Here is a 16,244-nt window from a genome sequence, read left to right as displayed (position 1 = left end):
AGGCAGATATGGCTTCACATCCAGTCACATAAAAAAACGAGCTCCTGTCCCAACTCTACAGGTTGAGAGAGAGATGATTTATTTAGTGGTTTTACTGACCAGGCTTATAAGCCTTCCCATCAAACCGGCTCTGAGTAGCATACAGTTCCCTAACGTGGATTAAAAGCAGACTGGATAACGAGGCAAAATAAATACAGCATCCTCAATAGCAATCCAACTGAAAACTAAACACCACAAGCAGGTCAAAGATGGTCCTTGTCTGATGACCACTCGCTCAGCTGCCGTTTAGAATTACGGTGGGCGCTGAACAAATTTACAATTGGTCATCTGAACACTCCCCACAGTCAGGTGACTGTAAGAGCCGTGGTGGCGCAGTGGTTAGAATGCAGCATTGCGGGCTCATTCTGCTGATGGCAGTTCGATTCTGACCGGCTCAAGGTTGACTCAGCCTTCCATCCTTCCGTGGTTGGTAAAATGAGGACCCAGGTTGTTGGGGGTCAAGAGGCTGACTCTGTAAACCGCCTAGAGAGGACTGTAAAGCACCATGAAGTGGTATATAAACTCTAAGTGCTATTACTAAAAAGGGGCAAAACTCACTTAACATCTGTCTCACTTAGCAAAGGAAATGTTGGGCTCAGTTGCGGTCGTACGTTGAGGACTGCCTGTACTATTGAGCCGTGGTGGCTTAGTGGTTAGAATGCAGTATTGCAGGCTAACTCTGCATTCCAGTGTCAGGAGTTCGATCCTGACCGGCTCAAGGTTGACTCAGCCTTCCATCCTTCCGAGGTCGATAAAAGGAGGACCCAGATAGTTGGAGGGGCAAGATGCTGACTCTGTAAACTGCTTAGAGATGGCTGTAAAGCGGTATATAAGTCTTAAGTGCTATTCCTAGGCACTTGACAACCAGCGTGATGGTTGGAAGATCCCCTGGTGGTAGGATCGGATCGTCAGAGGAATCATTAGTGTCTGGCTTCCCCCTAAGCAAAATCAATTGGGGAGCTAGCAGGAAAGGTCGCAAGCCACTCCAATGAGTCACTCGCATCGCAGCCTTCCCCAGCCGGAAGCAGCTACCCCTGGCCCCATCATGCTGAACCTTACCTGCCTGCTGACCTGTTTGCTGGCCTCTTTGCCTGCAGTCCTCGCTTAATGATGGCAGCGGAGACTGCTGCGATTGCCGTCATTATGTGATGAGATTGTGTGACCTCACACTTTACGAATGCACAATGCGTAATGACAGAAATTCCAATCTCAATTACCGTAGTTAATCGACGGATTGAAACAGCCCTGCTTGCAAAGCTTGTGGGAACAAGCCAAATGTTTACAGACTTTCTGAAATTCAGGAGAGAAGGGGCCAATTTTAAGTTCTGGGCATGTTATTTTGTTATGGGAGAGAACGTGGCCAGCCAGTGCCCAGCTTTGAACCATTATTTGAAATCCAGTCAAACCAATCTCATTGATGAGAACTCCCATCAGGCTCATCCAGACAAGCCTCAGTGCTGAAGACCGTAGTCAAGGTTTAGATTTATTGCAGACAGAAGTTACTTGAGGTGCCCAGGAATCTGATACTTGTCTTAAAAATGAGATTGAGAAGTCAAATTCCCAACTAGAGCCTTGGTGGAGCAGTGGGCTAATGCCTCCTTAAGTAACACCAGCTGCCTGCAATTAGTGCAGGTTCGCATCCCACCAGGCTCAAGGTTGACTCAGCCTTCCATCCTTCCGAGGTAGGTAAAATGAGGACCCAGATTCTTGGGGGCAATTAAGCTGACTTTGTAAAAATGCTGCGGGGGGTGGGGGTGGGTGGGTGGGGCGTGAAAGCCCTAATAAGCAGGCATATACATAGAATGAAGGCTACTGCTAAGTTTGTAAGCCGCCCTGAGTCTTCGGAGAAGGGCGGGATATAAATGGAATTTAAAAAAAAATAAAAAAAACTCTCTTCTGCTAGAACAATTCACTTTTGCCCTGTTTTTCTATGCCTTTTGTTGTTGTTTTCTTGCGTATACATAAGAGAAAGTGCTGGACATAAGACAAGGATTGTCCATTTAAAGAGAATAATCCAGAATATTTATAATATTTGCTCTTGAACGGTTTCTATCAATAATCTTTTTGCATTTTTCCCTGCAATGGTTTATTTTAGTAAAAACTCTATATTTTCATACAGCAGGGTACATTTAAAGATGAACTGAGTGGCACAATGTGGATTTCAAGTCATTACTGCATGTTTCTTTCAGAGAAAATATTATGCAGGTGCCCTCTTGTGATAATTGTGAATAATAAACATATACAATGTATATGTATGTATACACACATACACACCTTTAAATACACACCTGTATGCATGCACACAGACACACTGCCTCCCAACGCATAATTTTAAAGGTGCAGAAAAAAATATAGAAAGGTTTTATGTGTCACATAATTTAATTAAATTAACCCAAGATGTTTCTAACTTGTGCTTTTTATGGGTTTTTTTTGCACGTAAGGACTATTAGTAGAAGCCAGAACACTTTTTTCTTTTAAAATTCTTTCAAACTGTTTAGAGTAAAAAGCTCAAGGTTTTTTTTAAGAAAACCAAGAGTGCTCTTTGCCCCTTACTATGTTTCTTAACCAGACATGATATGTATTAATATGGTGTTGAAAAAGGGTACAGACATGAAATTACCTATACTTCCACTGCCAGACTACTAGACTCTTATTATGAAATAAGATAAAATAAGATAAGATAAGATAACCTTTGTTGTCATTTCTTTACTGTGGGCACAACGGCGCACATCAAAAATGAAATTTAGTTGTCTGCTCTCAAAGTGAAACATACATTACACACACCTAAACATACTATATGCAACATATGTATAGACCCACACCCCTACATTTACATAATAAATAAATATTAAATACTGTCCATCTTGAATATATAACGAAAGGAGGAAGCTTGAGAAAAGGGCTGGTGACAAGGATTATTCTGCCCCTTCAACTGTAACATATTGTTGTTGTCATGGCTGAGCATTGAGACACAATAGGCTGGTCATGGGTGAAGAAACACTATTTCCATTCACGCTCTCTTGGCTTTATCATAGCTGGGAAGAAGCAAAGATGGTTTTATTTTTATTTGCTTGAAATGTGTAAGCTGCCTCGAGTCAGGCAATGGGCAACAAAACCTACTTTGAAAACCACCACAAAATGCGCAAACAAAAAAAAAAAACCGTGAAGAATCCACCTTAGAGAACAGCATAATAATTAGATAATTACAAGGGATCAGTTAGTCAGTTAGCAGAAGTGAGGTCACAAATGCTCAGGATTTGTTGGGGAAAAAAAAATGAGGTCTTCCCCAAAGGGGACAGCAAGTTTGTGGCTATGTGGACTTTGGAGAACGCCATTTCTGTATCGACAAATCAGTCTAATCCAGGGATAGGCAACGTTGGCTCTTTTATGACTCGTGGACTTCAACTCCCAGAATTCCTGAGCCAGCCGTGCTGAGGGGAAAGGGAGAGGTTTCCAAGCTGAGCCATGTTGGCTCAGGAATTCTGGGAGTTGAAGTCCACTAGTCATAAAAGAGCCAAGGTTGCCTACCCCATGTCTAATCGGTAAAACCAAAACCATGATGGTCATTTTTTTCCCCACCTCAAGCACAAAGTCCTGAAATAGTTTCCAAGTAGAAACAAAATTACTTATGTCCTTTTCTTTTATCAGCACAGTCAATTTGGCCATCTCTGCTAATTCCATCAGCTTTTGTAACCCTTCGTCCGTGGTGGGAATTGAGGCCTCCTTCCACTTTTCTGCATACAGCAGTCTTGCTGCCGTCACCATATATAAAATCAGAGTTCCTAATTTTTTCCCCCCAGTTCTCTTTCCATTAGGCCCAGAAGGAAAGTTTCTGGTTTAATCTTTTTTGTTCACTTTAAGAATTTTCTGCATTACTATATGAATCCCACTCTAATATTTCTTTGCCCACATAGATGGAATTAAGCCAACCCTGCCTCGGGACCAATTATAGTTTTTGGGAAGCCCTAGAGTAGTCCAAATCAGATGTAACTGATGATTTTAGTCCCTCACTATTTCTGGCCTTCTGGAATAGCCTTAAAATCGGGCTCTGCTAGATGATCTGTGAGCCCAGTAGAGGCTGCCTATGCAGGGAGTGGCTGATGGGTTAGAGAGAAAAGATCCCCACCCCCATGTTGCCTTGTTTTGTTTAGTCTTCATTTAATCTTCCTTTATTTGTAATTGTTTTGTATTATCTTTTTTATGCTGTTAAGCCTCCCAAAGTTGCTATAACTGTGAGATGGGTTGGCCTATAAAATTTATAAATAAATAAAAATTTGGGCAGGTGTCAATAATCTTTGTGAAATTCCCAGACACCTTTACCACCCATATTATCCTGTACATTGGTTTTTTAAAAAAAGGATTATAATAAAAGTCCTCCTTGATTTCTTTCCTTAGAATAACAGATGCCATTGGACCAACAGAAACCTCAATAGCACCGCGTCAGAGACCAAAGGCCAATACAAGCACTGCCACTTCTAGTGTACTTACAATTCAGAGCACAGCCACGCCAATAAAAGTGCCGGTTCCTGGTGATTTGAACAATGAATACAAAGGTAATTCCTCAGACTAATGCAGTGAGCTGCAAGGAGCTTCTTTTGGTAACAAGTAGAAATCATGGTTTATTTTTATCTTTATTTCCAGAATTAGAAGGCACCAGAAGTTGTAATTGTGCAAGAATCGAGCAATTGTGGATTTTCCTTAGACTCAAATGGCTTTTAGCTCAGTATGAGGAGAATTGCTTCCACATAAGTTGTGAAAACATGTTATTGTTTGAAAGAGCAAGGCTTCTCGTTAAAAATGTCTTTGTGGCAAAAAAGTTCACTCATCACAAAATATTATTAATAATAAATAATAAAACAAACTTATTTTATTAAAAATATTTTACTATAAAATTATTAATAAAAATGTTACATTTCAAATAATACTGCAGATTTCTTAATGAGCAACGGCAGGATTACATTGACAGGAAACATTCCATATTCTGTATTAGGATATAAAATTTACTGGGGTAGGATAGTTCAAAATTGTACCTGTACCCCAAAATATAAATGATTCATTAGTGTCTATCAGGACTTAGCCAAAAGGGAAATAAACCAAAGCATGCAAAATATTCTGTTGGAAAGTATAGCAGGAAAGGTGTGTTATTCCTGTGCTAAGATTATTGTGGAGTCTGGGAGTGGGTAGTTGGGGTTGCCAGGAAAACACACACTAAATAAATTCATTAATGTGCATTTTAAAATGTTCTAGGAGCCTCAAAGGTTGGAAATAGTCACGAGAGTGTATTATCGCCAGGCACCCCACAACAGAACAGAGTATTGCAGCAACTACAGCAAGGTGACTGGAGGCTACAGCAGTTGCATCATTTACATCAGCAACAGCAACAACAACAATTGCTCCATGATTCATACGTGCAGCAGGTACCTTTGTGGCTTAGCTGGGATGTAATCCCGCTTTAATTTGGCCTCTTCTACTTTCTTTAAGAAAGGGACGCGGTGGCTCAGTTTGTTAGGACGCTGAGCTTGTTGATTAGAAGATTGGCAGTTTGGCGGGTCGAATCCCGAGTGCCGCATAGCAGAGTGAGCGCCTGTTACTCATCCCAGCTTCTGCCAGCCTAGCAGTTCGAAAGCACATAAAAATGCAAGTAGAAAAATAGGGACCACTACGGTGGGAAGGTAACAGCGTTCCGTGCGCCTTTGGCGTCTAGTCATGCCGGCCACATGACCACGGAGACGTCCTCGGACAAGCGCTGGCTCTTCGGCTTTGAAACGAAGATGAGCACCGGCCCCTAGAGTCGGAAACGACTAGCACGCATGTGCGGGGGAACCTTTACCTATACCTTACTTTCTTTAAAACTTAAATCTTTTAACCCGTCTTTTTCACCGTTTTGCAGAATGTTTTTTTTTTATTCACAATGCTGCTGAATTTGGGACGAGTCTGTTTGCTCTTATTTCTAGCATTTTTATATGGGGTACGGAGTGGAGAGAATGTGAAACTCAGAGTAGGAACACCCCTAGCCCCAAAACTAGCTTACCTTGAGACTGTTTTGTTCGGAATAAAGATTAAGCAATTACTAGGAAAAAAACCCTCTGTGGCTTCCCCTGAATTTTTTTTCCCCCGAGTTGCCAGATACAATTTTGTTTGTGGGCAATTTCACTTGATTGAGCGGCATTGGTGATTTATGCAAATGTTTTCTTTTTCAGTTGCAGTATCAGCAAGCAATGCAGCAGCATGTCGCTCAACAGCAGCTTTTGCTACGCTCTGTGTACCAGCAGCAACCACCCCCTTCTCCATATCCTGCTATGGTAAATCAGTTTGGGAAGCCAAATAAAAACTCTTCTAGCTAAGAAAGGGAAGCTTGGACTGTAAAGTAGCTTGATGGTGCTGGTTAACTTCATCTAATTGAGTAGGCTTTACTTAACAGACATTTTGTAAAGCCATTTGTTATTCACTATAGCACACAGATGAGCCAAGAGTGAATTTGACAGTATTATGTAAAGAAATGAAACTCAGAATATATACATCTGGTGGCTGTTACTGGAGCCTCATCTTAAAGAGATTGGTTAACTAATATATCCTCTTCTAGCACCTTATTTTTCTGTGCTGCCATTTTTTTTTACCTTCGCTTAGGAAACAGTGAGTAAGTGTGAAGAAAATGATACATCTTCAGTTTTTAATTCCTTCCATAGAGAAGAGCAACAAAGGTGATCAGGGAACTGGAGGCTAAGACATATAAGGAACGGTGGCTGGAATTGGGCATGTCTAGTCTAATGAAGAGAAGGATGAGGGGTGACATGACAGGAGGTTTCCCGTATCTCAGGGGCTGCCACAATGAAGAGGGAGTTAAGCTATTCTCCAAAGCCCCTGAAGGCAGGACAAGAAGCAACGGATGGAAACTAATTAAAGGGAGAAGCAGTCTAGAATTAAGGAGAAATTTCCTGACAGAACAATTAATTTAATTTAATTTAATTTAATAACATTTATATACCGCCCTTCTCCCTGAGGACTCAGGGCGGTTCACAGGGCAGAATAAAATACCAAATACAAACATTAAAAAGAGATTAAACAGTTGCCCTAGTTAAAACAATAGAAGTACAATTCTAAAAACCCCAAGATAAAATTAAGAGACCAAAGATAAAACAACCCCACCGATCCCCATCAGGCTAGGCCAGCTTGTACAAACAAAAATGTCTTGAGATCGCGACGAAAGGAGCGAAGATCAGGCGCCATCCGGAGCTCTACCGGTAGCTGATTCCACAGCTCCGGAGCGCCCACAGAGAAGGATCTCCCCCTGGGGGCCACCAATCGACATTCTCTGATCGGTGGCACCCTGAGGAGGCCCTCTCTGTGGGAACGCACAGGGCGCAGGGAGCTTGATGCCGGCAGCAGATGTTCCCTAAGGTACTCCGGCCCCATGCCATGGAGGGCTTTGAACACCGTTACCAGTACCAGTGGAACAACCTGCCTCCAGAAGTTCTGAGTGCTCCAACACTGGAAGTTTTTAAGAAGAGACTGGACAGCCATTTGTCTGAAATGGTATAGGGTTTTCTGCCTGAGCAGGGGGTTAGACTAGATGACCTCCAAGGTCCCTTCCAACTTTATTATTATGGTAAAACTTTTATTCATAAAACATGAAACTCAGTCAACTGAACACTCAAATTGACTGGCACTAATGGTTGACACGGGTTGCTGCCAGCATCCTAGGTATCAGCCAGGTATCTCCTTAAAATGTAACATGTTCCGAGTAGCGCAGTTTTTTGTAGCTTTGCTGGAATTACTGCAGTTGTTGTTGTTATTATTATTTCCAATAATAATTATAGAAGAAAACATTTTTTTTCCTGAAAAACAAATTGTCTGTAAGAGGTTTTTGGTCAAAATAAATATAATTAATCCTCGTCTTAAAATCATAATTGAACCCGGAAATATGGTCGCAAGTCATTGCAGTTGTAACTCATGTGACTGGACCTGTCTTTTTGGCACTTTTTGCCATGGTCATTACGTGAATCCAATGGGCATTTTTTTTTGCTGGAAACCAGAAGTAAATATTGGGGGGAAAAAACCCCATCCAAAAATATTTGTTCAATATTGTAAGCTTTTGGTGAAGATTCCCCCCCCCCCCCCGCAGGATATCCTGCTACATCATTTTATGTTCAACATAATGTGGAGCTAGATGAATAATGGCATAATTTAATGGTGCTAATTATGTAACTACTAATTAACTGGTTTCTTTGCCTTCCATTTAACTGCTTGTTTGTTTTATTTGCTTAATGCCAGCATAAATTCCAGAGGCTTGTGTTTTTGTTTTAATTTAGTGGAAGATGTTCATTTTCTGTCCAAGGTATGATTGGGATTATTTGTTTTAAGACTTACGTGAGGTAGAGTTTTTGCCCTTCTGACTTTTTTCTCCTTCTCCTTTGAGGTGCAGCAGTACCAACAAGCTCTTCTACAGCAACAGGTCCTTGGGAATCAGTTGCCACCACCGAAACGCTCTCCTGAATTTCTTACCTCTCCTCAGGAGTTTTCACCAGCCTTAATCTCTCATTCTAAATCCTTTCCAGCTCATGTTGGTGCAGCTCTGGATGCTCCTTATTCCACAAACAGGCAAGCTTCCTCAGCTCACGTTATTAGTAACTGTACTCAAGGAAACACCTCACCCCAATGGGATTGGCCCACCCCACTCAAGCCAGCAGAAGGGGCAAACTCTGGACCCCCTTAGCCGAGGAATTGTGGTTGGCAAGGTCTAGGATAGGGGTAGGCAACCTTGGCTCTTTTCTGACTCGTGGACTTCATCTCCCAGAATTCCTGAGCCAGCCATGCTGAGGGGAAAGGGAGAGGTTTCCAAGCTGAGCCATGCGGGCTCAGGAATTCTGGGAGTTGAAGTCCACGAGTCATAAAAGAGCCAAGGTTGTCTACCCCTGGACTAGGAAAAGAGCTTTGCTTCCATGGCTTCCACCCTTTGGAATATCTTGCCCCTCGAGGTGAGATCCACCCCTCTCTTCTTGGCCTTCTGAAAGAGCTTGATAACCTGTCTTTGCCAACTGGCTTGGAGCCCCAATGGGGGCATCCTATTTTGGAGGTGGTTGAAAGATTAGTAGAAGATTCTCTGGAAAGAGTACAGAGGAGAGCAACAAAGATGATTAGGGGACTGGAGGCTAAAACATATAAAACATATAAGGAACGGCTGCTGGAATTGGGTATGTCTGGTTTAATGAAGAGAAGGACAAGGGGTGACATGATAGTCTTCCAACATCTCAGGGGCTGCCCCAAAGAAGAGGGAGTCAAGCTATTCTCCAAAGTGCCCGAAGGCAGGACAAGAAGCGATGGTTTGGAAACTGATCACGGAGAGAACCAATCTAAAACTAAGGTGAAACTTCCTGACAGTTAGAACAATTAACCAGTGGAACTACCTGCCTCCAGAAGTTGTGAATGCTCCAACACTGGAAGTTTTTAAGAAGAGACCGGACAGCCATTTGTCTGAAATGGTATAGTGTTTCCTGCCTGAGCAGGGGGTTGGACTTGATGACCTCCAAGGTCCCTTCCAACTTTACTATTATGATTATGATCCCACCACTTCCACCCCATCTTTGTGTTGGTTCTTTTTATCTGCTTGAGTAATAATTTTAATGTTTTTAACTTTTAATGCCCAATGTTTCCATGTTTTAATCCTTTAATTGTCACATTCTCTTATGTATAGCATTGTAGGCCACCCCCAGAGTTCCTTGATAGTGAGATGGAAGGTGTACACATTTAGTAAATAAACGAACTCTGTAGGCATGTTTATATGGTTGCATTTCCTCCTATGTTATTTATAGGATATCAGTCCATTCTAATGGTGTATCTTGACTTTGTCCTAGAACAAAACGTTTTGTAATACTTCTCAAAGGGCCATGTTCTACATTGTGCTTAATGTTCTTTCTACCTTGTGCTTAATGTTCTGCGTGTTCTACATTGTGCTTAATGACATTGAATGTGAATTAAGATAATATTAAAGAGTACCCTGAGTCATTTTTCTCATTCAATTCCTACAGATCATCTTCCTCTGACACAGAGTCTGTTTCCAGCTACCCAAAACAAAACATCAGCAATCCCCCGGATATGTCTGGGTGGAACCCATTTGGAGAAGACAATTTCTCCAACCTGACAGAGGAGGAGCTGCTGGACAGGGAGTTTGACCTTCTGAGATCAAGTAAGGGACGCTTGAAGGCTTATTTTGCTTCACAATAAACAAAAGCTCTTTAGGTACAAATTTGACAGTGCTGGAGACTGTTTTGTTCAAGGGCCACAAAGTCTGTTGTAGACAGAACTCTTTTTGAGCATTTGAGGGCAATCTAGACCTGCTGTGTGACTTGTCCTTCTGTCACAAAAATGTGTGCAATAGAAACAATTTAACTTTTTGTAAAACCACAGAAAATGTCAGGGTCTTATGTTGAATAATTACTTTTAATGTTAAATGCAAATGCAAAAAAAAGAAAAAAAGCTTGTGTAACCCTGCAGAATACCACTGTGCATTGCTTCACTTGGCAGTTCTGTTCTTTTGCACACCGGAAGAGGGTGTGGGTCTGTGGGTCTGAAATGCCTTTTGAAAGTGCCTGAAAGAGGGGGGGAAAATGACCCAGTACATTATGTTAATGTTTGTAATGTATTTTGAGTAGCTTAATGTTAAAGGCTGCTTTATTGTTCTAAATAACCATATTTGAATAAAATATCTTCAAGTCAAAAAGCCAGTGTGTTTACTTGAAGTTGCTTTCCCTTCCTATTACGTATGTTGTTCCATTTTTATGGAGGTGAGTTGTGGAGAAAATGCAGGGTGCTGTGGAGAATAAATCGATTCTAAGCTTGTGACGCAGTGGCTCAGTGGGTTAGGACGCTGAGCTTGTCGATCAGAAGGCCAGCAGTTTGGCGGGTCGAGTACCGAGTGCCGCGTAGCAGAGTGAGCGCCTGTTACTCGTCCCAGCTTCTGCCAACCTAGCAGTTCGAAAGCATGTAAAAATGCAAGTAGAAAAATAGGGACCACTCCGGTGGGAAGGTAACAGCGTTCCGTGTGCCTTTGGCATCTAGTCATGCCGGCCACATGACCATGGAGACGTCCTCGGACAAGCGCTGGCTCTTCGGCTTTGAAACGGAGATGAGCACCGGCCCCTAGAGTCGGAAACGACTAGCACGCATGTGCGGGGGAACCTTTACCTTTACTTTAAGCTTGGTAAAAGGCAAATCGCAACCTAACCAGGTGTAGGAGACGAAATTAATAATGCAGCTTGCTGTTTTAGTTGAAAGTGTCACTGCTGTGAGAGGCTCGTGGTCCAATTTAGACACCGTTCCAGAATTTAATACAGTCTTCAACTAACGTTCTCTTTTATGCCTTTCACATGTGAACTGAGAAGCTTAATATTTGTTATGTAGATAATGTCATTGGTTGTCCTTGAAACAACCATCCTGTCAGCTGTAGTTTTGATAGGCATATTATTAACATGATGGGCTGACTCCTGAAAGATTACAGTTAAACTGAATCCTGAAATATTAATGTTTAATTTATATTGCCAACTGTCTTTTATTCTCCGTTGAGCACTTTGTTAAAATATAAAATTTACTGTACTGCTGTATATTTAACACATGTAACTAAATTCAGGAAGGCTACACAGAAACTGTTAAAGAACCTTTGATAGATGCCAGTATTAAATGAGCGTTGAGTTTTACTTGGTTGACCAATCAATTATTTGATTAAAAAATGAATCGGTTATAATAGCTAGTCATCCCAAAGGTGCTTTTTCACGAGGCAATTTGGACTTTCTTATTGCCTCATGAAAACGCACCTTTGGAATAACAGTGACCTCCTGGATGACTGAGAATCTCCATAGACAATATCTATTCAACTTCCACAAAGTTATATTATAAAATCCCAAGGAGTAAAATTTTATTCCTTAAACAACTTGATAAATTGGATAACTTCATATGATAGAATGCGCACATGAGGATCAACCATAATGGGATTTTAAATTTCTTTTCTGTTTTATGGTTATTTTTCTTTGTTCAAATGTTTTCTTTCAGATTTATTGGGAATTTTTTAATGTTTTGCAAAAGTACAAGATGGTCAAACAGAAAGCTTTAAACATTTAGTAATTTATTAAAAAACCTATGTATTAAATTGACGGCAGTAGTTTTTTAATTCATAGTTTTGAACTGTTTTGCAGTTTATTTGGAATGTATTTACTCTGTAAATTTTCAAAATGCTTCACTTTGAAGGAGCCATGATAAAACATTTGCTTTTCCTCTTTGAATAAACTTCTTCTCAAATGCTTTTTGTTATGTACTAGAATGTCCATTTCATATCATTAGAAACTTAATAACATTTTGATAGCTTTTTTGGAGCTGTTTACCTAAAGAGCATGCAATAAAAATTCAGTATTCCTAATAAAGTATTTAATCACCCTGGAAGAAATCTATGATAAATGTGTAAATAAATATGTAAGAGTTAAAAGGATTTCACAAAATTTTTTGCTTCTCAAACCACAATTATATCTAGAATTACCTTTTGAGCCCTACCTATTTATATTAACTGAAGATTATTCCCCAAACTGTATTTCATCCATTGGAAATTGTGTTGTTAGTAACTGAATTACAATCCTGATCTGAAGAATTGGATTTAAAATGGACCCAATAGATTTATAGCATTCTTGTTGCACTTTGTACAGTTCCAGCAATCTCCAAAGTAAATAACTGATAATGAATATAATATCTGGGTCAATGATGTGGGAAAAACCCAGTTTTTTTTCTTCCAAAGTTCTTGTTTTTCCCTCTAGACTTAATTATCTAAAATAACTGAAGAAAATGAATTTATTCTATTTTGATAAACAAGTGAACTGAATTACTGCTTGAAAATTTTGGATTGTGACCAGTATAAAGATATGAGGCTTACATTTTTTCTTTATTCACTTTGTCGGTGTCTTCCAAACTTACTTTTTGTACCCTTTTAAGTACATCTACTAAGATAAAATTCCAGTATTTTTCCTGTGACATTGTAATGCTAAGGTTTCTAAATTTACTTCTCTGTAATTAGTAGTAGATTCAATAAAAAATGCAGAATAAACAATCTGGTAGGACATATTGGTTATCCATTCCTGCATTATCCTGAATGAACAAAAAATAACACGATAGTTATGATTTAGTTATTATACTGTTAGGTTTTTAAAATCTATGCGTAGCAGAGAAACATTTCTGTACTGATTAGAAACTCTTGGAATATGCCAATTCTTTTTCAGTTTCTTTTCTTGTAGAAAAGGAGGAATAATGCCAAAGGACACTTAAGTATAATTCATTTTTCCAAGACTTGGCTTAGGTAAAAGATGAAATAAAGTCTTGCATGAAGAATACTCATTTGCTGTGATTGAAGTTTGAAAGTTAAACGTTTTATGTTATTCTTTGTAATGTGTATTTTAATTACAGTTGTCTTTTGCTTTCTATATCCCTACATGGTGTTGATTCTGTGAATCTTTTATTTTTTTAATTTGTTTGATTCTTGTACAGGCTAGCTGGCCTTGATCACTGGGGACATTTACCAAAGAAAAAAACTATGTTGTTTTAAGTTGCTTCAAAAACTGTCTTCTTGAATGACTTTTACATGGAAAGTTTTGAATTGATTCTAAAAATTCTACTTTTATTCTTCAGTGAGATCGCACTCATAAAACGATCCTGACAAAAGGAAAAAAAAAGCAGATACTACTTCGTTGTTTGAAAAGTTAGGCTTTAGCAAGGAACATATGGGCAAAACTGCCACCCCACAGAATGATCCTTCGTTAGTTTTCAGTTCTGTCAGAAGGAAAAGGGTCTTTTTGATTTATAGAAGAGAATCCGAATCCAGCTAATGGCTCAGATCTACATAGGAAAGAAATTCTCACATTTAGACTAGTCTGAAAAATGATTTGAGAAATGGCCAGGCTGAGACAATAGGCTGAGGCAGTTTGCACATGCTGGAATTAAGCCTTAAAAATAGCTTTTGGGAAGCAAAGTGGAAATAAACTGTTCTTGGTAGCTTTACGCAAAAGAGTTTCTTAAGTGGAGCAGAACTGTATTGCACTGTTAAAAGTGTCTTATTTCAAAAGTTACATAGATTTCTGGAAAAAGAGTTGAAGAGCAGATGCAATGCAGCTTTCATATATGATCAATTGCATAGTCTTTCTATTGCTAAACAGCTGCTGTAAGCATGCAGTTTGCACCTGTTTTATATTTAATTTTGACAGATGTTCCTTATGCATTGCTAGAACAGTTCTGCAGTAGAATGAGGAAAGGGTTAAGCCATTAAGAAACATGAAACACTACAGAACTCTGAATTAGTATGAAATAACAATAGTGTCTTTTCATGCAGAACCTAGTCTTTAAAGTACCTCTTTAAAGTACTGCTCCTTGGTGGAGCAGTGGGCTAATGCCTCCTTAAGTAACACCAGCTGCCTGCAATTAGTGCAGGTTCGAGTCCCACCAGGCTCAAGGTTGACTCAGCCTTCCATCCTTCCGAGGCAGGTAAAATGAGGACCCAGATTGTTGGGGGCAATAAGCTGACTTTGTAATAATGCCGCTTGGGGGGGGGGCCCCGAAAGCCCTAATAAGCAGGCATATACATAGAATGAAGGCTATTGCTAAGCACATGGATTTGTGCTTAGAGTGTAAGCCGCCCTGAGTCTTCGGAGAAGGGCAGGATATAAATGGGATTAAAAAAAATTAATAAGCAATCCTGGAAAAACTCAGATCAAAATCGTTATTTTGATTTCTTGAATTTCTTTACCCTTTTATTAATGCATGTTCTCCTGTGGCTGCTGCACACTTGTGAGGTCTCCTTGGCTTTGGATATTTATTAAATTTTGGACAGTTTTTGGAAAGGAATAATTAAATTTGTCCTAAATGTTTGGGTTAAAATCTGTTTGGTACGCTTCTGCAATTTATCTCAGAAGGATTGCAGGAAGAACTTTGGGCTGTTCTCTCCCATGAATGAGAAGAACTCGTATTAAATACATCTTTGATTGGGTGAAAAGTTGCCATTTTTGTTTTACTTTTGTTTTTTGTTTTTCTTTCGTTTTTATTGTTGCAGACAGGCTGGTGGAGAGGAGAACTTCCTTAGATAAACCAGTGGAGTCACAGTCTGCTCCACTCAGCCATCCTTCAGAAGATCCCTTTGGTTCTCTTCCTTTCATTTCTCATGCAGGCAAGTCACATAGTATATATACACCATGACTTATTTTCATGTAAATATAATATTGACAGAAAGGCAATTGGACTGGTTCAATGGTATAACTTCTTCCCTGTGATCAATTATTAGAGCCGTGGTCCCCTAACCTTTGGGGCACCGGGGACCGGTTCCATGGAGAGAGGTTTTTCCGCGGACCGGAGGGGGCGTGGTTTTGTTTCACATGCTGCCTGCATCCCACGGATGGGGCTTTCTTTGTGCGGACCGGTTGTTGGTATGCCGCGGCCCAGTGCTGGTCCACAGACCAGGGGCTGGGGTCCCCTGCTGTATAGCATGGTAAGATGAAGAGGTGACTGTATTGGTGGGTTGCCATTTAGTAGCTTCGTTTCAGTTAATTAGCTATTTACTTATAGAATCATAGGGCTGAAAGGGACCTTGGAGGTCTTCTAATCCAAAGGTTCCCCAACCTTTGGGGCACCAGGGACCGGTTCTGTGGTTTTTCCGTGGACCGGAGGGGTTTGTGGTTTTGTGTACTGCCTGCATCTCACGGATGGGGCTTTGCTTGTTTGTGCGGACCAGTTTCCAGCATACCACGGGCCCGGTGCCTGTCCCAATTGTGATTGCTAAACAAAGGACTACCTGTGTTTTTTCTTGAATATTTTTTTACTCTTTATATAAAAAGAAGAAGAAAAGAATATAAAAGAGAAAAAGAAAGAAAATAAATAAATCTAAAAATCACAATAGAAGCCTAAATTTATTAAAGGCAAATATAATTCTTAAAATTGGAGGCGGTCCTCGACTGAACGACCGCATCTGAGCCCAACATTTCTTTCCCCCGGTGACTTTGTTTGTCAGAAGGTCACAAAAGGGGATCACGTTGTAATAATAATAATAATAATAATAATAATAATAATAATAATAATAATAATAATAATAATAATAATAATAATAATAATAATTTAATTTAATTTTGGCGAGTCATTTGCCAAGCGTCTGAATTTTGATCACTTGACCACAATTATGCGGCCCTTGGTGT

General features: G+C 40.1%; 1 protein-coding gene across 3 annotated transcripts in view; it reads left to right on the top strand.

Annotated features, from left to right (window-relative positions):
* Positions 1 to 16,244, top strand: part of BMP2K (BMP2 inducible kinase) — a 69,084-nt gene that overhangs the window by 41,961 nt on the left and 10,879 nt on the right. For 2 of the 3 annotated variants that reach the window (XM_083367126.1, XM_083367128.1), the window contains exons 10-15: positions 4,435 to 4,592; positions 5,287 to 5,456; positions 6,240 to 6,341; positions 8,456 to 8,637; positions 10,065 to 10,222; positions 15,113 to 15,226. In XM_083367126.1, coding sequence (XP_083223252.1) covers positions 4,435 to 4,592; positions 5,287 to 5,456; positions 6,240 to 6,341; positions 8,456 to 8,637; positions 10,065 to 10,222; positions 15,113 to 15,226 — 884 coding nt within the window. The remainder of the gene's footprint in view (positions 1 to 4,434; positions 4,593 to 5,286; positions 5,457 to 6,239; positions 6,342 to 8,455; positions 8,638 to 10,064; positions 10,223 to 15,112; positions 15,227 to 16,244) is intronic. The other variant, XM_083367127.1, reaches the window with a different exon arrangement.

Source organism: Vipera ursinii, assembly GCF_947247035.1.
Source record: "Vipera ursinii genome assembly, chromosome: 7".
NCBI classification, from domain to species: domain Eukaryota; kingdom Metazoa; phylum Chordata; class Lepidosauria; order Squamata; family Viperidae; genus Vipera; species Vipera ursinii.
Note: the sequence above shows the minus strand (reverse complement) of the source record. Positions and strands in the feature narration are given on the sequence as shown.